The sequence below is a fragment of the Microcaecilia unicolor genome, chromosome 1 (assembly GCF_901765095.1).
Source record: "Microcaecilia unicolor chromosome 1, aMicUni1.1, whole genome shotgun sequence".
In the NCBI taxonomy this organism is placed as follows: domain Eukaryota; kingdom Metazoa; phylum Chordata; class Amphibia; order Gymnophiona; family Siphonopidae; genus Microcaecilia; species Microcaecilia unicolor.
This window is the reverse complement of record NC_044031.1, coordinates 492,878,188-492,893,319: the sequence shown is the minus strand read 5'-3', so window position 1 is coordinate 492,893,319 and position 15,132 is coordinate 492,878,188. Positions and strand designations below refer to the sequence as shown.

The 15,132-nt window shown below is 45.1% G+C and overlaps 1 protein-coding gene across 2 annotated transcripts in view; it reads left to right on the top strand.

Annotated features, from left to right (window-relative positions):
- Positions 1-7,859: 7,859 nt before the first annotated feature.
- TCEA1 (transcription elongation factor A1) overlaps positions 7,860-15,132 on the top strand; it is a 162,473-nt gene continuing 155,200 nt past the window's right edge. Inside the window, exon 1 of one of the 2 annotated variants that reach the window (XM_030214438.1) lies at positions 7,860-8,141. In XM_030214438.1, the coding sequence (XP_030070298.1) occupies positions 8,067-8,141 (75 nt within the window). In that variant the 5' untranslated portion in view covers positions 7,860-8,066. The remainder of the gene's footprint in view (positions 8,142-15,132) is intronic. The other variant, XM_030214431.1, reaches the window with a different exon arrangement.

The following is a 15,132-nucleotide window of genomic DNA, read 5'->3' as shown; positions in this document are numbered from 1 at the left end:
GCACTATCGCTTGGATGCAGTTGGATATGGCAGCAAGAACAGAGGCATCTTTTTGGGAGTCGGTTCTCTCTGCAGCTATTTCTAGTTCCCACTGCTTTGTTATGTCCCAGAGGTCTCTGGATTCATCTGCTGCTGACAAGGAAGGAAAAATGATGTCTTACCTGATCATTTTCTTTCCTTTAGTCACAGCCGATGCATCCAGAAACTTTCCCTCTTGAAGTGCTATCATTCTCTGTTTAGGTTTGATATTACGCTTCAGGTTCTTAGTTCTGATTATTCTCATGTTAATCTTTGTTCTTGTGGGAAAGGAGAACTGGCATGTCTAATTCTACCTTCTGCTTTGTTATGAAAAATGCTGTCTAGCCGAGAAGCATACTGATAGGTGATAGATGGTCATAATCTACAAGTCTCTGAATTCATCTCCAGTGCCTAAAAAGAAAGAAACTTATGAGGCAAGACATAATTTTTTTTTCCATGTGACACCATGGGGCTCATTTTCAAAGCATGTAGCCTTACAAAGTTCCATAGGTTACAATGTAACTTTGTAAGTCTAGTGCTTTGAAAATACGCCTCTATGTATCCTGCTGTCCTTGTAGAGCACCTGCAAAGTAACTTTGTTTTTCATATGTGGATAATTGACAAGTCCAGCATTTATGTGCATACTTGCTGCCTAATTTTTAAGGCAACTTGTTATAGAATTACCTCCATGGAGTACATTTATACACATCTTCACTTTTGGAGGTGTAAATTTGTGTATTACTGGAGGTAGTTCTGTGTGCCTTTTTGGAATTGTGACAGGCACCTTGTCATGAAATTATCCCCCATAATATCTAGTGTTCCAATTGCTCACAAATAACATTTGTATTCTATTTCAATACTGCCTTCATGAATTCAAAACATGTTTATTTTTGTGTTGGTTTCTAGCACTTAAAATTTTTTTTTATATATGTACAGTGGTGGAAATAAGTATTTGATCCCTTGCTGATTTTGTAAGTTTGCCCACTGACAAAGACATGAGCAGCCCATAATTGAAGGGTAGGTTATTGGTAACAGTGAGAGATAGCACATCACAAATTAAATCCGGAAAATCACATTGTGGAAAGTATATGAATTTATTTGCATTCTGCAGAGGGAAATAAGTATTTGATCCCCCACCAACCAGTAAGAGATCTGGCCCCTACAGACCAGGTAGATGCTCCAAATCAACTCGTTACCTGCATGACAGACAGCTGTCGGCAATGGTCACCTGTATGAAAGACACCTGTCCACAGACTCAGTGAATCAGTCAGACTCTAACCTCTACAAAATGGCCAAGAGCAAGGAGCTGTCTAAGGATGTCAGGGACAAGATCATACACCTGCACAAGGCTGGAATGGGCTACAAAACCATCAGTAAGACGCTGGGCGAGAAGGAGACAACTGTTGGTGCCATAGTAAGAAAATGGAAGAAGTACAAAATGACTGTCAATCGACAAAGATCTGGGGCTCCACGCAAAATCTCACCTCGTGGGGTATCCTTGATCATGAGGAAGGTTAGAAATCAGCCTACAACTACAAGGGGGGAACTTGTCAATGATCTCAAGGCAGCTGGGACCACTGTCACCACGAAAACCATTGGTAACACATTACGACATAACGGATTGCAATCCTGCAGTGCCCGCAAGGTCCCCCTGCTCCGGAAGGCACATGTGACGGCCCGTCTGAAGTTTGCCAGTGAACACCTGGATGATGCCGAGAGTGATTGGGAGAAGGTGCTGTGGTCAGATGAGACAAAAATTGAGCTCTTTGGCATGAACTCAACTCGCCGTGTTTGGAGGAAGAGAAATGCTGCCTATGACCCAAAGAACACCGTCCCCACTGTCAAGCATGGAGGTGGAAATGTTATGTTTTGGGGGTGTTTCTCTGCTAAGGGCACAGGACTACTTCACCGCATCAATGGGAGAATGGATGGGGCCATGTACCGTACAATTCTGAGTGACAACCTCCTTCCCTCCGCCAGGGCCTTAAAAATGGGTCGTGGCTGGGTCTTCCAGCACGACAATGACCCAAAACATACAGCCAAAGCAACAAAGGAGTGGCTCAGGAAGAAGCACATTAGGGTCATGGAGTGGCCTAGCCAGTCACCAGACCTTAATCCATTGAAAACTTATGGAGGGAGCTGAAGCTGCGAGTTGCCAAGCGACAGCCCAGAACTCTTAATGATTTAGAGATGATCTGCAAAGAGGAGTGGACCAAAATTCCTCCTGACATGTGTGCAAACCTCATCATCAACTACAGAAGACGTCTGACCGCTGTGCTTGCCATCAAGGGTTTTGCCACCAAGTATTAGGTCTTGTTTGCCAGAGGGATCAAATACTTATTTCCCTCTGCAGAATGCAAATAAATTCATATACTTTCCACAATGTGATTTTCCGGATTTAATTTGTGATGTGCTATCTCTCACTGTTACCAATAACCTACCCTTCAATTATGGGCTGCTCATGTCTTTGTCAGTGGGCAAACTTACAAAATCAGCAAGGGATCAAATACTTATTTCCACCACTGTACTAGCCGTTGAGCCCGTAAAAATGGGCTAGTATAGGACGAGGGGGGGGGGGGGTTGAAAGGCCCCCCCCCGCCGCCGAGCTCGCCGCTGCCCCTCCGAGATCACCGCTATGCCCCCCCCCCCCGGAGTCGCCGCCACCCCTCCACCCGGGCTGGGCCCTCGCTTCGCTATTGAAACAGGGCGGGAACGCAGCACACAGCTCAGATGAGCTGCCGTCCTTCTTCTCTGCCTGTGTCCCGCCCTCATGGGCGAGGGCGGGACACAGGCAGGGGAGGAAGGCCGACGGCAGCTGAGCTGTGTGCTCCGTTCCCGCGCTGTTTCTATAGCGGAGCGAATGCCCGGCCCGGGTGGAGAGTGGGTGGCGGCAGCGACCTTGGGGGGGGGGGGGGGGGGGAAGTGGTAGCAACGGCGGTTTCGTCCCTCCCCTTGTGCAGTAGAGACCCTCTCTGTCCCGCCCCCGTCATCACGTATTGACGCGGGGGCGGGACAGAGAGGGTCTTTATTGCGCATTTGCGAGTGAGTTCGGTCACTCGTCGTTTATATGTTTGATTCACTTTAATAGTTCGTGTTCTGTTTTTTTTGTGGTTTGATCGCATTACCAACTTCTGTAGCACATGAAATAGCTAGCATGAGCAACACAAGCCTGAGAAAACATCAAAAACATACAGCCACAGAAGACACACAAACTTCTAAAATAGGATTTAAATGTGGTATCAAACTGCTCTGCATATACAAACTTTTATAATTTTGGACCACAACTGTTACAAATCTGCTTACTAGCCACATTTAAGGCTCTCTCAAGATGTGCCACCCCACTCAATAAACAGTAGATGTGCTGTAAATTGACCAAATCTCACTGGGAAACCTTAAACGCAGTAAGGAGGAAAGGAGAGGACTGGTGAACTCAAAGGGTCAGGTAAACAAAGGGCTTTATAATATCTGAACCCAATGAGGTATTTCAACCACCTTTTGTTATTCTGCATTACACAAAGGAGTCTTAATCTCCACCACATATGTTACCAACCCTGAGGTATCCTGCCTTCTTGGATTCTAGAGTGATCAACCAATAGCAAGACCCTACACTTGCTGATCACAGTGAGGCACATTTTCAAAGCACTTTGGGAGGTTAAGTTCCATAGGTTTCTATGGAACTTTGGGAGGCTAAGTGCTTTGAAAATGAGCCTGATACTCTCATAACTGCTTGAAAGGCTACCTAGTGCTGTTCCATGTTTGGCAAAAGCTGTTTCCACTCATATAGCTCTAGTAAAAGCAGCAGGAGCATAATGAAGCTTGAGTAGAATGTATCTCGCCTATATATATAGTGCTTTAAAGAGGTTTGAGAACTCCTGTAGGATGGCAGTCTGTATTTTAGCATGATTTCTACTGAGAACATGGTTTCTTACTCTAAATGCTGATTAAGAGGGAAAAATAAATACCACAGAATGAATAAATTAAAGGCCATATTTTATTTATTCAGCTAAAAGATTCAACAGTAAATATGTTTGGAGGTTCCAGAGAAAGAAGCTTCTCCCCCTCCCCAAACATGGTGCAATGCATTTCAAAGAAAGAAGCAGTTCCAGACTGTGACTGTGCAGCATAAAAACATAAGTTGGGACCTGGTCCTTTCAAATTCCCTACTACTCCAACAAGTATCTCCCCTCCCCCTCAAAACTATCCAACCCCACAACCACCTTCCTTACATTCAACTATCCTCACCCCACCTCTCCCCCCCTTCTCTTTACCCTTAGTCAAAGACATAGACACAACACAACTATGTCCACTCACATGTCAATGAGTTGGAAAGAATTCCAAAGATAAGATTCACATACTTTCCTCATGTGCTTACAAAGGGACCCATGCAGAAAATGTGCTGTGCGATTAATGTCGGCATTACATAATTTTACTATGGGATAGCAATGCAGGATGGGTTTCAGTGCAAGTGTTAACTAGTGCAGAAATTCTTACCGCAGACTGCATTTAAATGTATGTTAATCTAGTCATTAATTATCCCGCAGCCATGCTAAAAAAAAAAAAAAAAAAAAAAGTTTACCTGCGTGTTGTGCTGGGAAAATTTGAGCCAGCTCCGGGGCAGCATAGAAGAGTTGGTTGAGAGGAATGGGTGTCTAGCAGCACCACTTCTCTCTCTCCAACCCAACTACCCTGTTTCGGATTGGTTCCCAACCTGTTCCCCCCCCCCCCCCCCCCCCAAAAAGGATATTATGTTTGGGGAGGGGACGGGGGGTAAGGACCTGATACATGCCATAGCATGTGTGTATGTGGGTTTTTTTTAATGTCAACCCTTCCTGTCAGTGCCTGTTGACATTTAGTGATCAGCTGTGAATTATTGCTGTGATTTTAATGTGGCAGTAATTTGCATGCTCATTGAATACAGCATACCATACTATGTTTTTGTGGTACAGTGCAGTCTCTACCACAAAGCTTTCTGAAGGGGCCCCAAATAGAGCAATTTTCAATTTGGCTGATTATCATCTGTGGGATTTTACTGCAGAGTTTTCTCATACTGAAACTCTCATTATATCAGAAGTAAACTGTCATGCTAAAGAATAGCACAGTTTTTGTCTTTTTGGAGAGTGATTCTCCCTGTGTTATATCTCACCAACTTGAGCTACAACTGAAAAAAAAGAGCTTGAGCCAAGTCCTAATTAATTAGTTAGTAATAATTTTGTAAAGGGTCCAAGAACATTAGCATAAACACTAACAGTTCTTGCCATGATACTGAGAAAGCATTGTCAATTTGAAAGAAGAGCTTTCTATGAGTATCTTGAGGAGTCAGTGTGGGAACCCACCCAGGCCCCCATGTCAAAATTGTAAATAAGCATTCTGCTGAGTTCTAGGAATGTGAGATAAGCAAAAGTGAAACTTACTGAATTTTCTAATTTCCCATTTCGATTCACAGAAACACAGGAAAATTAAGGCAGATAAAGACCATATGGCCTATCCAGTCTTCCCATCCATGCCATCTACTATCTTTTTCTCTCCCTTAGAGATCTTTTGTCCCAAGCTTTCTTGAATTCAGATACAGTTTTCGTCTCCACCACCTCCACCGGGGAAGCCATTCCACAAAACCCACCACCCTTTATTATTTCCTAAGGTTACTTCTGAGTCTATCTCCTTTCACCTTCATTCTATGCTCCCTCATTCCAGAGCTTCCTTTCAGTTGAAAGAGAGTCTTCTCCTGTGCATTTATGCCACATAGGTATTTAAACGTCTCTATCCTAACGACTCCTAACCATGACTCTCTTACTCAACACCCTCACTTATCACCCCTTCCACTGCAATTTCCCCACCCCTGTCTGTTCGTCTGTCCAATTTAGATTGTAAGCTCTGTTGAGCAGGGACTGTCTTTTCATGTTAATTTGTACAGCGCTGCGTAAGTCTAGTAGCGCTATAGAAATGTTTAATAGTAGTAGTAGTAGTATCCTATGTCCCCTTTCCTGCCTGTCTCCCAGTGTGTAAGTATATATGTATAGGTATAAAAGATATTTAAGTCTGTCCCCTTACATTTTATGATGAAGACCACTGACCATTTTAGTAGCTGCCCTCTGGAGCGACTGTATCCTATTTGTATCTTTTTGCACACAATATTCTAAATGAGGTCTCACCAGTATTATACAGGGGCATCATCACCTTTTTCCTGCTGGCTATTCCTCATGCACCCAAGTATCCTAGCTTTTGCCGTCGATTTTCCTACCTGTTTGGCCACCTTAAGGTCATTACATACAGTCACACCAAGTCCCACTTCTCTTTCGTGCACAAAGGTTCACCCCCTAGGGCTTAAACTGTACCACTCCCTTGGATTGTTGCAGCCCAAATGCATGACCCTGCATTTTTTAGCATTAAATCTTAGCTGCCAAATTCCGGATTGTTCTTCAAGCTTCGCTTCCTCCTTCCTCATGTTTCCATACCATCAAGGGTACCCTTTGCAGATTTTGGTATCACCCGCAAAGAGGCCAACCTTACCAGACAGCCCTTCAGCAATATCACTTACAAAAATGTTAAAAAGAACCAGCCCAATAACTGAACCTTGCAGCACAACATAGGTAACATCCTTTTCCTCAGAGTGAGCTCCACTTACCACTATCCTCTGTTCTCTTCCACTCAACCAACCAGTTCCTAACCCAGTCACTCTAGGGCTCACATTGCGGGCATTGTTTATTTATTAGCTGTCTGTTGGAAACGTGTCAAAGGCTTTACTAAAATCTAAATACACCACACCTAGTCCCTTGATCCAGCTCTCTGGTCACCAAATAAATTATATGTGTCTGACAAGGCCTAGCACTAGTGAATCCATGTTGCCTCGGGTCCTGTAATTCATTGGATACCAGAAACTTCACTATTCTCTGTTTTAAAAGTGTTTCCATTTATTTATTTGCCATAGATGTCAGACTTACTAGCTGGTTCCCAACCTCTTCCTTACTTCCACTTTTGTGAAGAGGTACCACTTCCGACTCTAGAGAAGAATTGAAAAGGTAAGCCAGTGGATCCATCAGAACTTCCCTTAAGTTCCTTTAGTACCCTCGGGCATATGCCGGCCAGCAAAAGACAAAGCTGGGCCCGGGGCAAACAATCTTCTGGGCCCCGCCCCCACTGCTCCTCCCGCCACCATGAATGACAGTGTTCTGCTTCCTGTCGTGTCCTGCCTCCACACAGGCAGGACGCCGCAGCAGTGACCAAGTGGGAGTGGGATTTGAGGATGGGCTCCTTTCGGGTGCGGATTGGGCTAGAATTTTTTTTTATCTGGCAACACTGCGCAGCAGGAAAAAGGACTTGTGGCCCGCAGAGTAGTCTCTTTTGATCACTGGTGCCAGGTCCAGGGAATCTTGCTCCCCCTGCCCCATTTTTGTCCACCTTCAGTTTAGCTAGCTCACTAAAACAGTCCTCTGAAAATCGTTGAGTCTATCACACCTCCATTCCTATTTGTCTTTGTCCTCTATGGTCCTGTATATGTTTCTGTTTGGGGATGAGCTAATAGAGGCGTTTTATACCACCTGCAGATTTCCATTTTTCTGGACTTTAGATTTTTTTAAACCAGTAAAGGCCTTCAGGGAAAACTTGCTTCCATTGCTCAACTCAAAGCATGTTTGTTTTTTTTTTATCTTACTTGGGTGCAATCCTCGACCTACCAATAGAAGCGGTTACAATTGTAAGCTTTTTTTTTTTAGGCAGAGAAATATCTACAGTACTAACAATAGGAGACTCGTTGACTCTCCTTGCGTTTGGATTTGGAAAAAACGGCAAATTAACATTGAATCCAAATGTACACCTTTTCGGGAGCACCCGGCGTCGACACCCTCCGTATCAGCAGACAAGGCCTAACTGTGTCGCGTTCGAGTGGATCAGGCTAGCGAGATTAACTAGTGTGGTCTGTTTCCGCCCTGGTAGTTGATTGGTGCTGCCTGCCGGAACTACGACTCGCCGCCGCTCTGGGCTGAGAGAGCTACAGGAGAGGCTGCCGTTGCAGCTTTCCGTACCCTCTTCAGCAGACCACCCCAGCTCCAGCTATGAACGCCAAGGAGGAAGAGGAGATCCTTCGGATCGCCAAGAAAATGGATAAGATGGTGCAGAAGAAGAACGCGGTAAGGAGATTTTGGCCATGCAGCAACTGCTGCTTGCTTACCGCCTTGCACTACCCGGTATTCTTGGAGATGCGAGTGTGGGGGAAGGCGCTGTGCGAACGGCCAGGCCTAGGCCGGGGGAGGGATGGTGGTGGTGGCAATAACTGCTGCAATTCCCATGGTTTACGTCTTCTTTTGGAATAAAATATCCATGATCCAGAGGCACTGTCTGCCGCCGGGTCTCACAGGGGCCCAGTGTCTACTGTACTGTCTGTCTCGCGACGCGCGGCAGGCAGCGCGCGTGCGCTTTGCCGGCTTGTTGTGAGATGATGGGAGGGAGACGTCTCACCTCGCTGTTTGGGCAAATGGGCAGTGCGCGTGCGCGTGCGCAAAGCGAAGAGGCAAGGGAGGGACGAAGTAGTAAAACTTGGAATCAGTTGTGCTGCGGGATGGCTATTGGCTATGTTTTTGGTCTTTGCGCGCGTTTTCTTCGGTTGGCCGTCTAACTAATGTCCCGGAAGCTCCTATAGTAATAATCAGATAAGGTTGTCTTGCCAGGTGGCAGTTCCCTAAGAAACATATGAATTAAACCGGAAACAGACAGCTGCCACTACTACTAATCATTTTAGCACTGTAAGACTATTATTGTGGAAACTGCTGACCCAACTTTTCGATGTATTTAAACGGCCAAAAAACGCTATTTGGTAATGTATAGTGAAAAGTGTTAGGGAAATAAATGACACTACTGGTGGAAGGTTATGCAGGGACAAACTGGGTTATTAAGAGGTATGAGAACATTTTTCGGTCATAACTGGCATCATCTTGTACCATCCTACCACAAGAAGTCTGATGGACATCAGGTTTCTAGAAACTGAAATGGCCATAGTTGGATCCACGGAATCTTAGCGGAGGGTAATTGCCAAACCAGTGCTGGGCAGGCTTCTACGGTCTGTACCCTGATCATGACTGAATAGATATGGATGGGCTGGAGTGTAAATTTTAAGGGGCTTCGACTGTAACTTAAGAAACTTTAGTAAAAGAACAGTGCTGGGCAGACTTCTACGGTCTGTGCCCAGAAAATGGCAAGGACAAATCAAACTCTGGTATACATGTAAAGTATTGCATAACATGTATAACGAGTTTATCTTGTTGGGCACACTGGAAGGACCGTACAGGTCTTTATGTGCCGTCATTTATTATGTTAATGTGTTTGTGTATGGACTTCCTCCATAGTCCAGTGTTCTTCAGTGCAAAGCCTAGGGGCAGTGGTGTGCTGGTAAAGTTTTAACAACAGGTTCTTTCTCCAAAAATACCCAAAACAAACAAACCCCGTAGATATGTACATAACTTTATTATACATTCTACTGGAACAAATGATATATGTAGGCATCAATGAATTTACAAATAATTTTAAAACATACAATATTCTTTACAGTAAATTCCAAATGGCCAATTGATTTTCACCACACTCTTGTATCTGTAGCCAACCTATGTTTGCTATTCATCCCAGTCTGCTAATTCTTTACACAATAAATTTATTGACATTAAATCTGACAGATATTTACTGTCAGACTATTTCTCACCCTATATACCAATCTACCCACTATTGGGAAACTGGAACAAGCGGACGGTTACATATTCCTACACGGACACTACATTCCAGCAGAATCTTTCACGTTGGTTGCACATGCAGAACATGGACAGACTCTCAACTGATACAAAATAGGGGGTCCACAAGAAACATGCAGACAAAAACTGGAGACCCCCTACAAGAAAACTAGATTCTATATGCAGTGAAAATACTGGTAAAAGTAACGTCGGTGCCGGGCAAGATGGTGGAGGCTATTATTAAGAATAAAATTGCAGAGCATATACAAAAACATGGACTGATGAGACAAAGTCAGCACGGATTTAGTGAAGGGAAGTCTTGCCTCACCAATCTAATGCATTTTTTTGAGGGGGTAAGCAAACATGTGGACAATGGGGAGCCGGTTGATATTGTATATCTGGATTTTCAGAAGGCGTTTGACAAAGTGCCGCACGAAAGACTCCTGAAGAAATTGCAGAGTCATGGAATCGGAGGTAGGGTATTATTATGGATTAAGAACTGGTTGAAAGATAGGAAGCAGAGAGTAGGATTGCGTGGCCAGTATTCTCAGTGGAGGAGGGTAGTTAGTGGGGTCCCGCAGGGGTCTGTGCTGGGTCCGTTGCTTTTTAATGTATTTATAAATGACCTAGAGATGGGAATAACTAGTGAGGTAATTAAATTCGCCGATGACACAAAATTATTCAGGGTCGTCAAGTCGCAGGAGGAATGTGAACGATTACAGGAGGACCTTGCGAGACTGGGAGAATGGGCGTGCAAGTGGCAGATGAAGTTCAATGTTGACAAGTGCAAAGTGATGCATGTGGGTAAGAGGAACCCGAATTATAGCTACGTCTTGCAAGGTTCCGCGTTAGGAGTTACGGATCAAGAAAGGGATCTGGGTGTCGTCGTCGATGATACGCTGAAACCTTCTGCTCAGTGTGCTGCTGCGGCTAGGAAAGCGAATAGAATGTTGGGTGTTATTAAGAAGGGTATGGAGTCCAGGTGTGCGGATGTTATAATGCCGTTGTATCGCTCCATGGTGCGACCGCACCTGGAGTATTGTGTTCAGTACTGGTCTCCGTATCTCAAAAAAGATATAGTAGAATTGGAAAAGGTACAGCGAAGGGCGACGAAAATGATAGTGGGGATGGGACGACTTTCCTATGAAGAGAGGCTGAGAAGGCTAGGGCTTTTCAGCTTGGAGAAGAGACGGCTGAGGGGAGATATGATAGAAGTGTATAAAATAATGAGTGGAATGGATCGGGTGGATGTGAAGCGACTGTTCACGCTATCCAAAAATACTAGGACTAGAGGGCATGAGTTGAAGCTACAGTGTGGTAAATTTAAAACGAATCGGAGAAAATTTTTCTTCACCCAACGTGTAATTAGACTCTGGAATTCATTGCCGGAGAACGTGGTACGGGCGGTTAGCTTGACGGAGTTTAAAAAGGGGTTAGATAGATTCCTAAAGGACAAGTCCATAGACCGCTATTAAATGGACTGGAAAAATTCCTCATTTTTAGGTATAACTTGTCTGGAATGTTTTTACGTTTGGGGAGCGTGCCAGGTGCCCTTGACCTGGATTGGCCACTGTCGGTGACAGGATGCTGGGCTAGATGGACCTTTGGTCTTTCCCAGTATGGCACTACTTATGTACTTATGTACTTATGTAAATGCATTTTCTTCCATACTCTGCTAAATACAAAATTAGAAAAGATATGTATTTCCAAAAAAGTAAATATCCATAAGCAATATATTTAAAAAAAAAAAAATAAGCAGACAACTATGAGCCGCGTATCCCCCTTTCCTTTCCCTACCATCCATGAGCAGCATGCATGTGTCCCTCTCCATCCCCTTCTATATGCAACATTTCTCCCTTTTCCCTTCCCTCCATATATTTTTTTTTGTTACATTTGTACCCCGCACTTTCCCACTCATGGCAGGCTCAATGTGGCTTACATGGGGCAATGGAGGGTTAAGTGACTTGCCCAGAGTCACAAGGAGCTGCCTGTGCCGGGAATCAAACTCAGTTCCTCAGGACCAAAGTCCACTACCCTAACCACTAGGCCACTCCTCCGCCTATATATGGCACGTCTCCCTCTCTTCTCCTTTAAGTAATGTCCCTCTCATCCACGCTGCTTGTCCTCTTTTCTCTCCTTTTCATCCACGCAGCTTGTCTCCTTCCCTCCCTCTCATTCATGCAGCTTGTCCCCTTCCCTCCTTCTCATTCACGCAGCTTGTCCCCTTCCCTCCTTCTCATTCACGCAGCTTGTCCCCTTCTAACCCTCTCATTCATGCAGCTTGTCCCCTTCCCTCCTTCTCATTCACGCAGCTTGTCCCCTTCCCTCCTTCTCATTCACGCAGCTTGTCCCCTTCCCTCCTTCTCATTCACGCAGCTTGTCCCCTTCTAACCCTCTCATTCATGCAGCTTGTCCCCTTCCCTCCTTCTCATTCACGCAGCTTGTCCCCTTCCCTCCTTCTCATTCATGCAGCTTGTCCCCTTCCCTCCTTCTCATTCACGCAGCTTGTCCCCTTCCCTCCTTCTCATTCACGCAGCTTGTCCCCTTCCCTCCTTCTCATTCACGCAGCTTGTCCCCTTCTAACCCTCTCATTCATGCAGCTTGTCCCCTTCCCTCCTTCTCATTCACGCAGCTTGTCCCCTTCCCTCCTTCTCATTCACGCAGCTTGTCCCCTTCTAACCCTCTCATTCATGCAGCTTGTCCCCTTCCCTCCTTCTCATTCACGCAGCTTGTCCCCTTCCCTCCTTCTCATTCACGCAGCTTGTCCCCTTCTAACCCTCTCATTCATGCAGCTTGTCCCCTTCTAACCCTCTCATTCATGCAGCTTGTCCCCTTCTAACCCTCTCATTCATGCAGCTTGTCCCCTTCCCTCCTTCTCATTCACGCAGCTTGTCCCCTTCCCTCCTTCTCATTCACGCAGCTTGTCCCCTTCTAACCCTCTCATTCATGCAGCTTGTCCCCTTCCCTCCTTCTCATTCACGCAGCTTGTCCCCTTCCCTCCTTCTCATTCACGCAGCTTGTCCCCTTCTAACCCTCTCATTCATGCAGCTTGTCCCCTTCTAACCCTCTCATTCATGCAGCTTGTCCCCTTCTAACCCTCTCATTCATGCAGCTTGTCCCCTTCCCTCCTTCTCATTCACGCAGCTTGTCCCCTTCTAACCCTCTCATTCATGCAGCTTGTCCCCTTCCCTCCTTCTCATTCACGCAGCTTGTCCCCTTCCCTCCTTCTCATTCACGCAGCTTGTCCCCTTCTAACCCTCTCATTCATGCAGCTTGTCCCCTTCCCTCCTTCTCATTCACGCAGCTTGTCCCCTTCCCTCCTTCTCATTCACGCAGCTTGTCCCCTTCTAACCCTCTCATTCATGCAGCTTGTCCCCTTCCCTCCTTCTCATTCACGCAGCTTGTCCCCTTCTAACCCTCTCATTCATGCAGCTTGTCCCCTTCCCTCCTTCTCATTCACGCAGCTTGTCCCCTTCTAACCCTCTCATTCATGCAGCTTGTCCCCTTCTAACCCTCTCATTCATGCAGCTTGTCCCCTTCCCTCCTTCTCATTCACGCAGCTTGTCCCCTTCTAACCCTCTCATTCATGCAGCTTGTCCCCTTCCCTCCTTCTCATTCACGCAGCTTGTCCCCTTCTAACCCTCTCATTCATGCAGCTTGTCCCCTTCTAACCCTCTCATTCATGCAGCTTGTCCCCTTCCCTCCTTCTCATTCACGCAGCTTGTCCCCTTCCCTCCTTCTCATTCACGCAGCTTGTCCCCTTCCCTCCTTCTCATTCACGCAGCTTGTCCCCTTCCCTCCCTCTCATCCATGCAGCTTGTCCCCTTCCCTCCTTCTCATTCACGCAGCTTGTCCGCTTACCTCCCTCTCATCCACACAGCTTGTCCCCTTCTAACCCTCTCATTCATGCAGCTTGTCCTCTTTCTCGCACAGCTTATTTTTCAAACACCCTCCCGCCTTACACTGCCCACTTCTCCTACTTTACATAGCCGTGGTGGTCAGCTGGGGCAGGAGTGATCCTCATATGCTCCTGCTCATGCAGTCTCCACTTGACAAAAATGAACAACCACTGCATTGGGGCTAGTGGTGGCCCCTGAAGACCTCTGGAGCAGCCCTCATTGTCTTTCTGTTTTTTTTGTTTTTGCTACTCTGCCTTTCTACCCAGGACAGGGTAGGGATAGGGGAAAGAACTGCATGCTTGAAGGACAAGGCATTTCTCGATAGAGAAAAGAAAATGCATTTGTAAATTTTTTATTTTTTTTTTTATTTATGTTGATTTATATACCGTGTCTTATTGCAACTGCAAAACAGAACGGTTTACATATATATAAAAAATTTGTGTATACAAATAAACAAACATAGGAATTCCATTCATGACAGGAAAGCACAGCAACCAGGATAAACTACATAATAAATCAATACAAATTAAAAATCTAATATACAGTTAAGCTACCCCATTTTTCTTTTTGACCTTATCTCATTATGCTAAGTTCTGTTCTACGTAGCTTATAAAGAGAAAGGTTTTCAAAAGTTTTCGATAATGGAGATAAGATTTCTCTAATCTAATCTCCTTTGGAAGGCTATTCCAAAGGGAGGGTGACAAATAGAAAAAAGCCGATCTCCGTGTAGATTCCCACCTAGCCTTAGTAAGAGGGGGAATAACTAACCTGTTATCTGTTAGGGATCTAAGAGTTCGCATAGCGGTGTAGGGAATTGTTAAATTCGACAAGTAGCTGGGATTTAATGTGTAGAAGGCTTTGTGTGTCAGGACAAGAGCCTTAAACTTTATTCTTGCTTCGACCGGGAGCCAGTGCAGATGATGCAATAAAGGTGTTACTCTATCATCCCTCCGGGCCCTGCAGATCATACGTGCTGCTGTATTTTGAATTCGTTGTAATCGCTTTAAGTTTGCTTGAGTAATCCCAGCATATACAATGTTACAGTAGTCTAAACGCGAAGTAATATATGCAGAAGTCAATGTTTTGAGAGAGTCCTTACTTACTGAATTTCTAACTGACCGAAGCCGCCTCAGATGAAAAAAAGATTTTTTCACTACATCGGATACTTGTTCCTCAAAGGTCAATGCGGAATCAATAATGACCCCGAGATATCTAAAGGACTTAACTGTTGGAATATTCTGACCAAATAGCATAGGTACCATAGGGGGATATGTGCCTTGCCCTACTATCCAAGATGTTATAGTCTTATCCGGGTTCAGTACCAGCTGATGTGTTGTCAACCAGTCTGCTACTTTATCCAAGCATATTTGAATGGGTGTAAGATCTATATTCGATGGTCTAACATAATGGATAAGCAGAAAATCATCTGCATATGAATAAAAACGGATACCCATTGTTTGAATGAGGAGCGCCAGGGGACTGATGTATAGGTTAAACAGTAGTGG